This window comes from Primulina eburnea, unplaced genomic scaffold (assembly GCF_022965805.1).
Source record: "Primulina eburnea isolate SZY01 unplaced genomic scaffold, ASM2296580v1 ctg973_ERROPOS8729711, whole genome shotgun sequence".
Lineage (NCBI taxonomy): Eukaryota > Viridiplantae > Streptophyta > Magnoliopsida > Lamiales > Gesneriaceae > Primulina > Primulina eburnea.
Genome location: NW_027331730.1, coordinates 84,377 through 100,000, shown reverse-complemented (window position 1 = coordinate 100,000; position 15,624 = coordinate 84,377). Strand labels below are relative to the sequence as shown.

Sequence of the window (15,624 nt, the reverse complement as noted above, 5' to 3'; positions counted from 1 at the left end):
GCTGTGATGCAATTAAATGAAGAATAGTGTTTGCGGATAATCTCTGCATTGCAGGCAACACTTACGTTTCTCACATCTGCATCCCGGACACCAAGATCTGTTGTCACCAGAATGAACTTCACCTTTGTATTGGTCAGGTAACCATAACTGAGAGCATCACATCATGAGCTACAGAAGCACTTGCAAGGCACAAGAAGAAATACACCCGCATCATGTTTTCACTCGCTATCAGAGAAAGAAGGAACTTAACACTCACACTTTGTAGTTTTCGGTTGGATACAGCAAACCAAGAAATGTCTCATTTAGTGTTGGGGCAGCCTTTTTTGGATTGTTCACTGAGGTAAAAACAGAAGTCAACGAAGAGAAATATCCATTTCAACCATGATAAAACATGTAAGAGGTCAAATGGAGTGAAAAAAGGTTATAATTTCCTTTAAGCAAACACCCCAATAAACTAAGTCAAATCCCAGAATATTCACGAGGTCTCATATTGTATTTGGGAGCTGCATTGTTTTTCCAATCGAGGGCAGGGCCAGCCTCTGCAGCGATCTAAGAGGGGTCAAGTCCATTGCAGTAACTTAATGCCAAGTAGTTTTAGGCTGCATCATCATCATTTCAGAATTCTCATCTCCATTCAGTCACTTATACAAAAATGTTTCACATTTATTTGAAAGATAAAGGCTGGTACATGAAATTACCATTAGAACTTCCTTCAAGAAAAATGATAAATCCTAATTGTCTTAAGCTCGGACACAAAGCAATTAGAGCAACTCAACCTTGTTCACCACTTCAATCTTTACTCCATAGATTTGACATCTGTTAATTCCTACTTGAATCTAATAATGCTCTTTGATAGCTTCAAAAAATTACCACTTGCAATCCAATTTAGGGTTTCAAATTGAAATCTACTCGTATGTTCCACTTAATCGCCATCTCTACACTGACTGGCAACTGAAATCGGAAAATTACAGGTTTGGCCTATCTTTGACCAGTAATAACATGTTTGACCCAAAAATTAAGCAGAATAGAAAAGATCGAGCAAAGAAATCCACCTCGTTCATCGACGACGTCAAGAGAACAATGAACAATGTGATGAAGCTTGAGCGCATCATCTGCCTCAGTAAAACTCTGAATGTACAACGGATTGTTCTGCCATCAAGCACAAAAATGAAATCGACCAACAATCACGAAAATCATTATTTTGATGTTCATCCATCACCAGAGCCAAAAACAAATCGAATGAAAAAGTACGGCGGAGTACCTGGTGACCGACGACGGCGACACAGACAATCATTTCTGCGATGAATTAGGTCCTATTGTTCGATGGAAATGGAGTGATCACGCGAGACAGCAAATGCTCAAACCGAAAAAGGGGGAAAACGGGAGTCACGGAAGAGTTTATTTAAAAAAAGGGAGTCAATGTAAATTTACTTTTTTATCCTCTGTTTTAAATTTGTTTAAAATTAATTTTTCATTTAGTGTATTTAAATTTTAATTTAATTTTATATATATAAAATTTGTAATTTAATTAAATAAAAAAAGATACATCTCTTCCGCGACTCACCTCAACCCACTCATCTCAACCCTAGTTTCATTTCTTGCGCCCAATCGCCGCCGGTCAGCGAATTGCCCTTAATCTTCTCCTCCTACATTGCTAACAATTAATCATGAGTCTAGCAGGAATTCCTCTGCAACAAATCGCACGAAAAAACCATGTATTGGTAAAAAATTTATTTTGAGATCGAAAATGTACACGCTTCGCGACACAGGGGTCGTGATGGGTCGCGAAGCACATCGCTTCGCGACCCCTGATCGGTCGCGCATACACATGCTTCGCGACCCACAAGACGTGTGGGTCGCGAAGCTTCGCGACCCTCGCGAGACGTGTGGGGGTCGCGAAGCACATCGCGAAGTGTGCTTCGCGACCCCTGATCGGTCGCGAAGCTTGCTTACCCCAAGCTTCGCGAGACCAGGGGTCGCGAGCATACCCACGCTTCGCGACCCAGGGGTCGTGATGGGTCGCGAAGCTTCGCGACCCATCACGACCCCGGGATGGGTCGCGAAGCTTCGCGACCCATGAACACAATTGCTTAAATTTAAATTTTGGCTATTTATGTAACTTTTTGTGTTTGTTTTGATTTTTTTGCAGATTTACTTTCCAACTAAACTTGGAAGGGATCAATTCTTTGAATGCAAAGTAACCGTAGGATCAAGATATACTGAAATCTGTAAGAAAATTGTAGCATTTTTAAATGAGAAAGAGATAGAATATTTGGTGCAATATACTCAATTTGGTAATTTAATTTTATGTGCTAAGGATTATAACAATTCCATTCAATTGTTATGGTTTTTGATCAGTAGGCAAAGTTATGACAGTGAAAGTGAAGAATTTTGGATGATATATCGTAAACGACCTTTACGATTTTCATTATTAGAGTATTGTTTGTTAACTGGATTAAATTGTTCAAATGTTTATCTCATGATACCCGAAGAAGATGAATTTAGGGAGAGACATTTTGGTGGGAGTTACTCTATACGTTTGGGAGATTTGATAGATAGAATAGATGAATATGATAACGATTTTGGAGGAGAAATAGACATTGAAAAAGTGAAATTGGCTTGTCTGTTGTTTGTGGTAGGTGTATTAGGGAGACACAGAAAAAATAAAAATGATACCATAGATTTAGAATGGATTAGATTAGTAAATAATTTTGATAGTTTTATAAACTATCCCTGGGGTAGAATAGCTTTTGAAGAAGTAGTTTATGGACTTAGAAAAGATCTTGAAACTAAGTTCAGAAGCTACGAAAATTTGGTAGCACGCCGTAGTAATGATCCAGATTTCAGCGGGTTCGGCAGCTTCCATATAAGTGGATTTGTTCATCCTTTACAGGTAACTAAATATGGTTCATTAAATGAAATATCCTTGTTATTTTATATCATACTAATCCTTGTTATTTTATATCATACTAACTGTGTTTATTTTTCTGTGTTAGATTTTGGCATATGAATATTTTCCATCCATTGCTCAAGTGTTCGCCCGACCTCGAAAAGGTCCCAATGTACCGATACCTCGGATGTGTCATTGGTTGACTAGAAAATGGAGTAAAAATCATTCACCTTCCATGGATGATGTGAACAAAGCATTTAAAAATGTAAATAACAAGGTAAAAATACAAGAAATTCATTTTATTTATTTTTCTTATTATCTAATATATTTTTTTGTTAACGGTTAACTAATTTCATGTTTATTGTTAATGATTAATATAGGATATTTTGGGGATACTCATTCCCACCTCGGAGGAGCGGGTGTCTGTACATTACATGACTGGAAATTTTGTTGATTCTAATAATGTGATAATCAATCGCATTACGGAGTTAATTTGCCGAGGTATCCAAGTAGTTTGCACTCAAGATCCATTGGGTGACCTAGAGGATGAAGTGGGTGTACAGACTGAGACCGAAGATCGACCATTTCTCCAGCCATTCACATATACATACTCCAGATCATCTCGAGATAAAGTCAGAAAATCTTCTCGGCCATCTCGTAGTCCTTCACACATGAATCCACCGTCTCCTCCTTTGTCTCCTCCATTGACTCACACTCATTTCTCTCCTCCATTGACTCACACGAGAGATCATGTTGCAGATATGTATGAACTTCGTTTCATAAGTTTGGAGGATAAAGTTGAGACGATACAAAAGGACCAAGCCGATATCAAAAATCAATTGAAAAATATACATGACGATATCTCGAGTTTGAAGGATATATTTGGGATATTATCTTCGATGAATGTCAATGTTGGTAAGTTTTATCAATAGTTATATGATTTTTAATTTTGAGTATGAAAAATGACAAATTGTATGTATTATTCTCAGATCAAGGCGAGACATCAAGTCATCGATTTGAAGATATTCCATTTGAGGTGGATCCAAATATTCCACTTGTGAGCGATCCTTCTTTGACTCGAGCTTTTGAAAAAACTTCGGGCGGTAAGTTAAGATTGTTCACAGTGGAGGAAGAGCCTATGACTGAGGAGGAACTGCGTCGTATTGTTGTAAATGATATGATGTCTGTGAGTTTTCAGAAAAGAGTTAGAATGTTCGCCAATAGATCGTGGCCACGAGTGAGTGCTGAGATTAATTGTCCTACGGAAAATAGGATGATATGTGGGCTGTGTTCGTCCTACGATAGCTCGTGGTTTCGTGTATTGGGGACACCTGCTTCTTGGCTGACTGAGACCGTAAGTTTGTTCTTTTTTTTTTTTTTTTGCGTTGAGTTAGTAATTAACATATTTCACGTTTATCACTTTCAGCATATTCAAGAATGTTGTCGAGGGTTGCTCCAACTACAAAGGACATACTCACATTTTATGTCACAAGAGGTGTCATTGATGGATGTGGATTTTCATCAGCTGGTTTCGAGTGCTTTCAATGAGGGTGGGGAGTATAATATAGAATGTTTGATGCCCTATGTGAGAGCAGAAATTAGTGAGTGGCCGGCTATTCCATGGAACAAAGCCAAAATAATTTTGATACCCTTTCATCTTCCTGGGCATTGGGTTTTGTTAAAGGTTTTGCCTCATCGTAAGAATATCAAAATCATGGATTCAGACCGTAGCGTAGATAGGTCGGGCAAGACATTGCTTCAACTTATTAACCCTTTGTCTCTTATGCTTCCACATATGTTGGGTGTTGATTCTTCAGAAAGATGGAGTATAGTTAGGCCAGAAACTTTTCCTACTCAAAAGACGAGGTTAAAATTTTTTATTTTAAAAATTATTATTTCATTTTTGTTTAATGTATATCAATGTATTTAATGTTATTTTTTCATTGCAGCGGTGAATGTGGAGTCTACTGTTTAGCGGCATCAGCTTATACCATGTTTAGAGAAAATGCCTATGAACTTGACGATGAGAAGATTGAGGAATTTAGGCATTATTGTTGTTGTTGTATTTGGGATAAATTTTGGTCATTGGATTAAAATATTTATGTGATACATTATATTGATTTTTAGTTACATTATGTATTTTTAGTTACATTATGTATTTTTAGTTAATGAATGTGATTTATATACTCAATCTATATGAAAATTGATTTTATTCATTGGTTCGTGTAGATATCTATTTTAAACAATGAAACATGAAACCAATTTTCATTGTTTAAAATTTATATGCAAAATGAGATTACTAAGGAAATGAAAAAATACTGGAACGACACGAAAACATCAAACAATGCCAAGGAATTGAAAAAATACATAAAAAAAATACCAGACACGAAGACACGAAAAAACGTGAAGGGACACATGCAACGCCCGCACCGCCGAGCGCTCTCGGCAGGGACCGCCGAGCGCTCTCGGCGGAGCTCGGCAGCGCCTGCCGAGATCTCTCGGCAGGTTCGCGCACCTGCGCGCCGATCCGCGCACAGGTGCGCGCATGCTTCTGGCAGGCACGCGCACCTGCGCGTCCGCGCGCGCAGGTGCGCGGGTACTGTTCACGGGGTCGCGATTACACGCGACCAAAATTTGGTGGGTCGCGATTACACGCGACCGAAATTTGGTGGGTGAGTTTAGATCGAGAAACATATCGATTTATGTACAATAAACATTAATTTAATTTCATATGCATCGATATTAAAGTTAATATGTAATGAAATCTGTTACTAAATAATTTTAGTGAAATTAAAAAATTAGTTAATATTTATATACAATAAATATTAATTTCATACACTTAAATATACATTCATTAAAATTAATTCATATGCTTAGATATAATTCATCAAAGTGAATATGTAATGAATTTTTTTAGTTCAGTTGTGTTATTATAAAAAATTTGTTAAGATTTTTAGTGAAATTATAAAATTTTTTAAGACCCTATTTGTTAGAACAAGACATACATTCTTGTCAATTTTTTAACTAACATACTTAAATTATAATATATAACTCATTTTAAAATTTTTACACAAATAATATTTTTATTTATATTTACGTTCTAATTATATATAAAGTAAATTATATATTATAAAATGATAAAAAAATCAAAATTTCTTACCTACGCGACCCATGGAGACCCAAACTCGACCCAAACCCTAAACCCTAAACCAAACCCCTAAATTATCACTCAACCCAAGCGACCCAAAATTGAAAAATTTACAAGCCTACGCGACCCATAAATGAAAAATTTACAAGCCGATTACTCACCCTCGAAAAAAATTAAAAATTAGTACACAAATTACAATAAATTAATAAAATCAATTCGATTGTCTTTAAATTCAAACAAATTACAAATAATTCAATCCTATCTTCTACCAAATTCTCCAACTGATGGAAATCTGTTTTGTTTTTTCCTTCCACGTCTTCTCTTGATCACTGGTGGCAGTACTAACATAACATCAAGAGGCCACTCGTTCTGATTCAGAACAGGATAAATCGGCTCAGAATACGCTAAAGACCATATCATAACAGAATAATACTCTGAGCATAAGGAATATAAATTAACATCACGAAAATAACTCGCTGCAATGGCATGTGAACATGGAATCTTGTCAATATCGAATTCCCTACAGGTACATCTCTTTGATTCCAAATCCACAATGTCACTATCCGTAGCACTTCGAACATCAAACTCGAGACGGCCCAGCTCATAAACTTGATATGCCCGACCAATATTAAACCTTTCACGTAGAATTGACTCAACAGTTGGAGTGAAATTTGTTGTTGATGCTATAGATGCATTTCGATACCTTGAAAACCAAGATATAGTCAAAGTCTGCAAAGAATTTAATAGTGCAATGATTGGAAGTTGTCTTTCTTCACGCAATCTTGCATTTATTGATTCAACACCATTAGTTGTCATAATATTATACCGAGATCTTGGGCTATATGCTCGAGTCCATCGATCCAATGAATCACTTTCACTCAAAAACTTTGCAGCATCGGGATATATTTTCTTAAACTTCTCGTACTCCAAGTCAAAGTCGATTTGCTTGTAAATTTTTGCTAACCGCATAAACATTTCGGTACAACCCTTATTTTTACAACGAATTTTCATATTTTGTGACAAGTGCCATATACAATGACCATGATGTGCATTTTTGTAAACGTTGGCAACTGCGGCAATGATGCCCGAATGTCTGTCTGAGATAATCACCAACTCGTCCTCATCAACCACTACTTCCAAGAGCTTCGTCAAAAACCAACTCCACGAAGCAATTGATTCCACATCAACAACAGCCCAAGCCAAAGGATATTGATGAAAATCTCCATCTTGTGCTGAGGCCACAAGTAAAATACCGTCGTACTTTCCTTTCAACCATGTACCATCAATAGATACTACTTTTCTCATGCATCTATATCCTCTTGCACATGCGCCATATGCTAAAAACAAATACTTGAATCTATTATGCTCATCTACTACTAAATCTATTATACTACCAGGGTTCATTTTCTCGACCATTTTCAAATACGAAGGCAGAAGACCAAAACTTCTTTCAGGATCACCTGTGAAGATATCATGAGCAAGTTGTTTACCTTTCAAAGCTTTGTAATAGGTAATGTCAACCCCCTTATTCCGCATCATTGTCATAATAGATTTTGGTTGAGGTGTTTTCTGTTGTCCTCGAAAGTTCTCTACCAACATATCACAAACGATAGATGAGCTAGCTTGTCGATGCTTTTTACGCATTCCAGTCATGTCACAATTGTGTGTGTTGCAATATGTACGAATCACAAAATCTGTTGAGTTATCGTGTTTTGAAGTCCAAATTCTCCAGCTGCAACCTTTATTCACACAACGAACCGAATAGATATTTCTAGAAGATTTGACACTTTCAAACTCAAAAGACGAGTTCAAAGCAATATTGGATAGCACTTTCTTCACTTCGGTCTTGCTTGAAAATCTTTGACCAATAAATAAGCTTGAACCATCGGTAAATGAATAAGTATCAGCTTGAACATTAGTCTCAGTATCATGAGCTATACCAATGTGGTGGATGTTAACATCGTTATCATCGACATTAATATCATCTATATCCTCCACATCATTTTCTGTACTCCTCACATCATTCTCTTGTATATTTTCAGTTTCTAATACATCATTATTGGTACCATGGTCATTTGAGACAAAAGTTCTATCAAAATAGTGATCGTACATATTTGTTTCATCATCAACATACTCATCATCCAAATGCGTAAAATTTAAATCCGGTGACATGATATTTTCCCTTTGAACAATATCAAGGGAAACAACACTTAGTTCAAATTCTACGTGAAGTACTGGTCTTTCTTTTGCACATCCAAAATATAAGTATGCTTTCAAATCATTATCATCCTCAATATAAATTGGACGAATATTGCAATGCTTCACGTCAGGAAGATAACTTAATTTCAATTTTTCTGTACCAGCTAGATTTATAATTCTGTATATCTCACTTTCTATATATTCCACTGAACAAATATCAGAATCCAAAGGAATAGCTGCCCACTTACCACTAGACCATGAACGCCATTTAAATATATTATCTTCATTAACTTCCCATTCTCCGTTGTACTCAAACAGAATAACTGTTGGCATAACCTACAAAAACATAAATAAGAATATTAAATTATAGACAATATCATTTATTTAAAAAAATATGTTAATGAATTACAACATTGACCAACACATCACTAAACACACGTGGGTCGCGGAGAGAAACGTGGGTCGCGGTGTTCACCGCGACCCACACGTTTGGGTCGTGTGGGTCAAGGTGGGTCGTGGTTACCTAAGCCACCGCGACCCACTGTGGTCGAGGGTTGAGGTGCACCTCGACCCACCGCGACCGTGGTTGTGTGTGCACCTCAACCAATCTGTGCACACCTCCACCCATACACCTCCACTGTGAACCTCTATCCATCAATATGTGTGGTTTAGACACTATCCCATATCATAATATAACTCCTCTAAATACTCATCCGAACTCCACTAACAAAAATTCTAACAAAATACAACCAGAACTAAACTGAACAAACAAGTACAACAGTCGAGTATATGCTTACTTCTAAGAGAATCTTCAAATTCAAATGATTTACTTCTCTAGGAATCTTCAAATTTTCAAATGATTTTTGATTAGTTTATCGTGAAGAACACAAAAATAACGGGAATAAATGAAACCTCAATAAGGAATAGGAATAAGAAAGGTTTCTGATATATCAATTAAAAAAATATTTTTTTTAAAAAACTAACTAACTCCCCCTAATTAATGAACTAATAAATGACCTCACCTAACTAACACAGTCCACTCCCTTCTCCCGATTTAAAAAAGTCAAAATCTCTTTTATTTATTTAAATTTAAAATGGGTCATATATTTTATTGACCCCCGAAAAAGGTTAAAGCTATGTTTGGACGGAAAGACTTAATTAGGATTTCAAATTAAAGACATACCGGAGAGTGGCCTCATTTTGGACAATCGCATAGGATAATATATTTCGTGTCTTCAATTATCATTTGAAAAACTAAAAAAATATGAAATTAAAAAATATATTTATCTATTCAATTAAAAATCAACCAGTATGAATTGTCCTATTTATTGGAAATTAAAAAATATATTTATCTATTCAATTAAAAATCAACCAGTATGAATTGTCCTATTTATTGAAATTACAGTTAGAATTTAATTTAATTAAATAATTAAACTTTGCAAATTGGATGGATTAAAATCGCTTAACAAGTTGGTCGAAATGTGACATTCAATTTTCGGTTATGGGCAGGGAGGCCTATACCTTCTTAAGATTTAATAAAAAGAAAAAATTTATGTGAGATGATCTCACGAATTTGGTGAGATGCATCTTTTATTTAAATATTACTTTTATGCTACGAGTATTACTTTTTATTGTAAATATCGATCCGTCTCACAAAAAAAGATTCGTGAAACCGTCTCACAAGAGACTTTCTCTTAATAAAATATACTAAATTTTATCTTATCATGAATCCATTTTATAAAATAAATATCGATCAATTCATAATTACGACAAGAGACCTGCTCAGTAAACTAAATCCTCCTGTTAGAGAGTATCAATATTTCAAATTCGCACAAAATAAAAGCATTTTTTATCAATTTATTCTCCGAAACAAACAAACTTGTGTCCTAACTAAATCTTTCCAATTGTGTGGAAGGATAATCGAAAGCTCATTCATTATTTTCGCTAAAAACCATTCTTTATAAGTAAAAACAGAACATCAAGAAAATGAGGTTATTCATTCATACAAATGTGAGGCAACATTGCCTTTTACCTTTCAAAATCACAAAAATAAATTTTTCAAAAAAAGGTAATCAATCAATCAGCCAATCAAAGCCCGCTCTTGATCAAATTGCGCCTCGCCAGAAATCTAGCCACAGGCGGGGTGAGTGCCAACGTGATCGGGACCCTGACTGGAAACAGCGCCTTATTAATCAGCAGAGCTAAAGCCAACGCGCCGCCACTCGATGATGCCAGCTCTGCCGTCCGATTCCTCACCTTCCCTGAATCAGAACCCATTTCAGGAGCTTCTTCGACCTTCTTCTCCTTGGACACTCCAGGCATGCCCACTTTTTCCAGCATTGATTCCACGTCGACGTTGCTTTTAATGGCGACGTACAGCCCACTGATTGACGCAGCGGAAATCGAGAAATGCACTCCCAATCCCACTTTACCGTATTTCTTCACAAGCTCTTTGAATCTTCCAGCTACCATGGTTTGGTTTCGTGAGACGCGAGTGTGTTCTGCAATTTGTCTAGGAAGAAAGTTACTTCGCTAGGGTTTTAGAAGTTGCTGCAGACCATTCAGAATTCGAGGTCAAGGGGTAAAAATCGAGCTCTTTTGGGCTTTTGTGGCTGACTTTGGGCTTTGTTGTCCAATTGAGTTGGGCCCAAATTACAGTATTACATCTTTTTGGCCCAATACGAGTACCCGAAATCTGTATTCCTTGGGAAAGCGAAAATCCCCGTCTACTTCTTGTCATCCATATTCCCAACTCATACAAGCCTGAACTTTCTTCTTCTCGACTGCTCACTGGTTCGCGGCTGACGTTTTCACTTCTGTATTTGAATTTTTCAAGACCTGAAATTTCTTGTACGTAGGTTGATTTTTCTTGTGCTGGCGTTATTTTTTCTATTATTCTACTTCTTTTTCTAGGTATTTTTGTGTATATATTTGTGATTCAGGGATCCTTGTATTAGTTTCCGGGAGATAGTGAAAAACGATGGCGGAAGAAGGGAGGGTGCATCCAGATTGCAGAAATGCATCAAACCCTTATCATGAATGCGGTGATTTTTGCTTCAAGTTTATTGCTGAAGGAAAGAAAAAGATGGTAGGCGCTGATGCAGGTAGGCTTCTGAATAACTTAGTCAATGTTTCTTAAAGATTATTTTGGCTGAGGTAAATAGGACTGATCGAAGAAATATTATCACTTTGTGGGTCGAATTTTACGAATATTTACGCGCAATTTGCTGATGCTTGTTGAACTTGTGATGTTGTATGTTACACTATATTTCTGTCAAGATATGGTTTATCACGGTGTATTTAACCGCTGTTCATGTATCTTCATAGGGTTACAAGCTGATGATGACCACGCACGGCCATATGTGGTCGCTAAGCAGAGTAAGACAGTAGCATATGATGATGAAAGAGATGTCGGTGAGGATCATTCTGATGGGGAGTCTGGTGGTGATGATGATGACGATGCCGCAAATGAATTGGCTGGTAATCTTACAGGAAGGCAGAAAAAGTTATTTGACTTGAGGTTGAAAATGGTGAGGATCCAATGTAAATCGTAAACAGTCTGTCTTGTTTAAGTACATTTTGGGATTGATGCAGATAAAGATTATTCTTTCATCAGTTCTTTGACCTAATAGTCTGTAATTTACCGTTTCTAATATATCTTTCCTTTGTCTATATAGAATGAGGCAAGAAAAGCCAATCAGACTGCTATGGTCGCAGAGAAGAAAAAATCAGAAGCCCCAACGGAGTCTAGAGGCATTTCCAAGCAAAAATGGTTGGAGGAGAGGAAGAAGAAAATTGGAAAACTTCTGGACTCCAATGGCTTAGATATGAGTAAAGCATATATGCTGGATACACAAGATATGGCAGAGACAAAGTATAAGAAATGGGAGAAGGACCCTGCTCCGGCTGGTTGGGATGGTAAGTTGCCAATCTTTTCTTTGTTTGTTTTTCTTTCTAAGTGTTACCTCTATTTGATGCACTGCTGCTGTTGACATGATTTTTGCTTACCAGGCTGTTCTTATATTTATTTCTGGAGTATGGTTAATTTGGTTATCAATATGTTCACATATGACATAGCCATGCTGTTTGGAACCTGAATTTATGAGTTCATTGGAATCTTTAGGTGGCAATATGACATGTTTCCATTGATTGGAATGCCTAAATGCTCATCATACCTTCAGTTGGATAAAAAAACATTATATGAATTTTCATTTAGTGGCAATATTTTAGCACTAGCCATCCTGCTCGCCCTTTACACTGAAGATGTTTTATTCGCCAAAACCATGCCATCTATATATTAGGAAAACTGCACTGTAGAGTGTAGCCGTGGAATAAATTTTTTATTCCGGCCAAGTTTTGAGTAGTTTAATTTCAGAAACTCTAAACAGTGTTTTGTGAACATTTAGAAATTATAGGAGTTTCCATCAACAAGTGCTCAATAAACTCTTTTTTTTTTTTTTTCAGTTTTTCAGAGCTTTAGCATTTTTTCCCTCTTGTTTTCTGTGTTCTGCATCTTGGTGATAGTTTTAACAATTATGAAACAACTATGTCGGAAACATGCTCAATAGGAAATTACAACTGTCACTTTCCATGGAAAACTAGGAAATGATGACTATGATACTGAATTTTAGAATAAATTTTGAACAGTGATTATATTGTACATCTTCTGTTTGTTTATATGTTTTCCCTTTTCTTCTATTCACGGAATTGTGAGTTGCTGGTGTTTCTGAGGGCCACCAGGTTGATGGCCTTTCCCTCAACGTTGTGTTTCTTCATACAATTGACCTCATGATGTCTTTTACAGTTTTTAATCATAGAACTTTGTACGATGCATACAAGAAAAGGACAAAGAATATTGGCGTAGATCTTGACGAGTACAACAGAATGAAAGAAGCTGATCCAGAGTTCTACCGAGAGGCTTCAAGTCTACAATATGGAAAAGTAATCATCAGCATATGTTTTGAGTTGAGTTCTGTTTATTTCTGTGACCTGTCTGGAGAGATTCTCATTTTATTTTCATTTTTCAGGCACCAAAGATCTCGGAGGAAAAGATTGACAGAATGGTCAAGGAACTCAAGGACAGGGAAGAGAAGTCACGGTCCTTCAGCAGGAGGAGAAAGTTCCGGGAAGAAAAGGATATCGACTCAATTAATGACCGAAATGAGCACTTCAATAAAAAGATTGAACGTGCCTTTGGCAAATACACATTGGAGATCAAGAACAATCTTGAGAGAGGAACAGCTTTGCCAGATTAAGGTACTACTGTGTCATTGAAACTACTATGCTTTGTATCATGGAAACCTACGAATCCTTATAAAGCCGGAGCATGCCTTTTTTTTTTGCTTTTCATGTATAAGTAGACCTGGATTGAGATGTACAATAACTTTGATCATTTTGATGCATGATCTCAACAAGTGATTGTGTGATATAGCTCACTGGTTCTTAAGGCCACAATATATTAGAGAAAGATAGCAGAAAAATACAGCTGACACACACGAAAACGGAAATGAAAGTTAAATATTGATGGTAGGAACGAAAATGATAAATGTTACAATCTCCGTACAAAGGAAATATAAGCATCCCTAGCTCAACTAGTATCACTCAATTGAAAATAATGACCCGACTCTCAGCAATTACTCTGCTCCTATTTTTCCCCTCTCTTCCCATGCGCAGCCCCCTTCTTTCTTCTAGAATATACTTGTGATAACGGGAAAGGATGTGCTACACCTGGTGATTTTCACCCGGTGTAACATCTACCATGCATTGAGCATTGGGCAAGAGCTCCTCAATGCCTGATTTGGCGCAGGCTCCATGCCCAATGAATAGTCCCCCTGAGAAAACATAGCCTTTGCTTGTGATAATGAAACCCAATTTGTTTTCATGACAAATTGGTTGTGAGTTCTTAGTCTCCCATTGAATGCTAAATGGTCGCCCAATCTTGTAGCGTTGTCGTAATGGATGCAGGCTGGTGAGCATGTTCTGAATAATAATGTGCCCCCATTTGTTATCCGAATTCAGAAGACTCCTCTTGATTTTGAAGATGGGTGGCCAGGCTGTCTCCTGTTAAAACTGGGTCAGTGTCTGAAAGGGCTTTCCAACCATATCAAACCAACTACGCATCACGTCCCTCTTGCAATTCTGCCGCCACATATGCAATGAGTCCACATATCTCCAGCCTGCCAATTCTATCCATTTTCTTATTATTATTTAATATAATATATCTTGTGAAATCCAATTTCCGATCCTTAATTATATTATTATTATTATTATTATTATTATTATTATTATTATTATTATTTAAGTGATATTATTAACTATCTTGAATTTTCAACTAATGGTCTAGAAAAGTTTTGTAGGTCGTTGCTTTGGTTCATTTGTGAAATAGACAACGTACCCGAAAAATACACTCTTACTTCTAATGGTATTATTTCAATCAAGGTTGAAATTCCTTTCACTGTAATGTACATATCTGCAACACATGTGAAGATGCATATTTCGTATGAGACTTGTTCTTGCCTAGAAAAAAACAGAGCGCGTTAAAGGGGTTTTGCTATCAAAACCGATTGTTTGTGCTAAAAATAAATTTTGGGCTCAATATAGTAAGCCCATTAAATTTTGCAGAAAAGCCCAACTGAATTGGCCCGATTGATTTGGCAATTGAAACAAAGTTTCATTGGCCAAGAAGCACAATTGACATTAGGAAGACTGAGTAAGAATTCAAATTAATTTGAATCAAGTTGGCAGAGATTGTGGGTGAAAGATCGTGTAAAAGTGAAGGGGAGTAGAAAGAACCGTTCAAACAGTGAACAAGGCAGGGAAGAATCAGCAGAAAGAAACACAATTTAATATAGTTGTTTGGGCTAAAAATAATTAATTATGAAAGCCCAATTTAATGTTAAGCCCAATTAAATTATAAAAGCCCATAACAGATCAATTCAATTCTTATCGAATTAAACCGATTACAACGTGGGAGGAAAGAAATGGAAATCGTGCGAAGGTAGTGGGAAAAATCATGGGCTCATGGGGGAGTGGAAGAAACTACCTTTCAAAGCGAAGAAAAAGAAGGGATCGGCAAACACTGAGAACTTCTACACACACAACTCTTCAACACAGACAAATCTGCAAACACTCTGCAAAATTTCCAATATTCAAGCAATAGTCTTTTTCAAGCTTTCAAGCATATTTCTATTTACGTCTTCTCGTTTGTAGATTTCAGCAACTTCATATTTTATATTTTTATGTCTTGTAAATTTCTACAGTTTATTGAAAATATAAACGATGTCAGAGATTTATTCCTCAAATCCCAATAGTTTTCTTTATTTTGGCGTTATAGTTGTTTTAGGAGATTAGAACCGACGATCAAATTTAGAATTCACAATCGCTTGTT

At 36.6% G+C, this 15,624-nt stretch overlaps 4 protein-coding genes across 11 annotated transcripts; 2 read left to right on the top strand and 2 right to left on the bottom strand.

Annotated features, from left to right (window-relative positions):
• Nucleotides 1–5: 5 nt before the first annotated feature.
• LOC140822642 (uncharacterized) lies at nt 6–9,403 on the bottom strand (the record flags this gene model as incomplete). The annotated part of the gene is made up of 5 exons (XM_073183449.1): nt 9,366–9,403; nt 1,262–1,373; nt 1,053–1,149; nt 257–335; nt 6–147 (listed from the first exon to the last, which is right to left on the bottom strand). Coding segments are annotated over exons 2-5 (351 nt in total), but the record flags the coding sequence as incomplete, so codon positions are not given.
• LOC140822641 (uncharacterized) lies at nt 2,480–4,914 on the top strand. The gene is made up of 5 exons (XM_073183448.1): nt 2,480–2,893; nt 2,997–3,167; nt 3,271–4,244; nt 4,317–4,756; nt 4,840–4,914. Exons 1-3 carry the CDS (start codon nt 2,480–2,482, stop codon nt 3,820–3,822), a joined length of 1,137 nt encoding a protein of 378 aa, XP_073039549.1. The 3' UTR covers nt 3,823–4,244; nt 4,317–4,756; nt 4,840–4,914.
• Nucleotides 9,404–10,215: 812 nt separating the features above from the next.
• LOC140822645 (uncharacterized) lies at nt 10,216–10,917 on the bottom strand. Its single transcript, XM_073183460.1, has one exon. The coding sequence runs from the start codon at nt 10,707–10,709 to the stop codon at nt 10,326–10,328; it is 384 nt and encodes a 127-aa protein (XP_073039561.1). The 5' UTR covers nt 10,710–10,917; the 3' UTR covers nt 10,216–10,325.
• Nucleotides 10,918–10,949: 32 nt separating this feature from the next.
• Nucleotides 10,950–14,219, top strand: LOC140822644 (uncharacterized). 8 transcript variants are annotated; one of them, XM_073183452.1, is made up of 7 exons: nt 10,950–11,087; nt 11,180–11,341; nt 11,565–11,767; nt 11,915–12,155; nt 13,042–13,178; nt 13,265–13,493; nt 14,202–14,219. In XM_073183452.1, exons 2-6 carry the CDS (start codon nt 11,218–11,220, stop codon nt 13,490–13,492), a joined length of 933 nt encoding a protein of 310 aa, XP_073039553.1. In that variant the 5' UTR covers nt 10,950–11,087; nt 11,180–11,217; the 3' UTR covers nt 13,493; nt 14,202–14,219. The 8 variants fall into 8 exon arrangements, with proteins under 8 accessions (XP_073039553.1, XP_073039554.1, XP_073039552.1 ...); XM_073183453.1 differs by lacking the exon at nt 14,202–14,219 and having other exon boundaries at nt 11,195–11,341; nt 13,265–13,667; XM_073183451.1 differs by lacking the exon at nt 14,202–14,219 and having other exon boundaries at nt 13,265–13,667.
• Nucleotides 14,220–15,624: the final 1,405 nt, after the last annotated feature.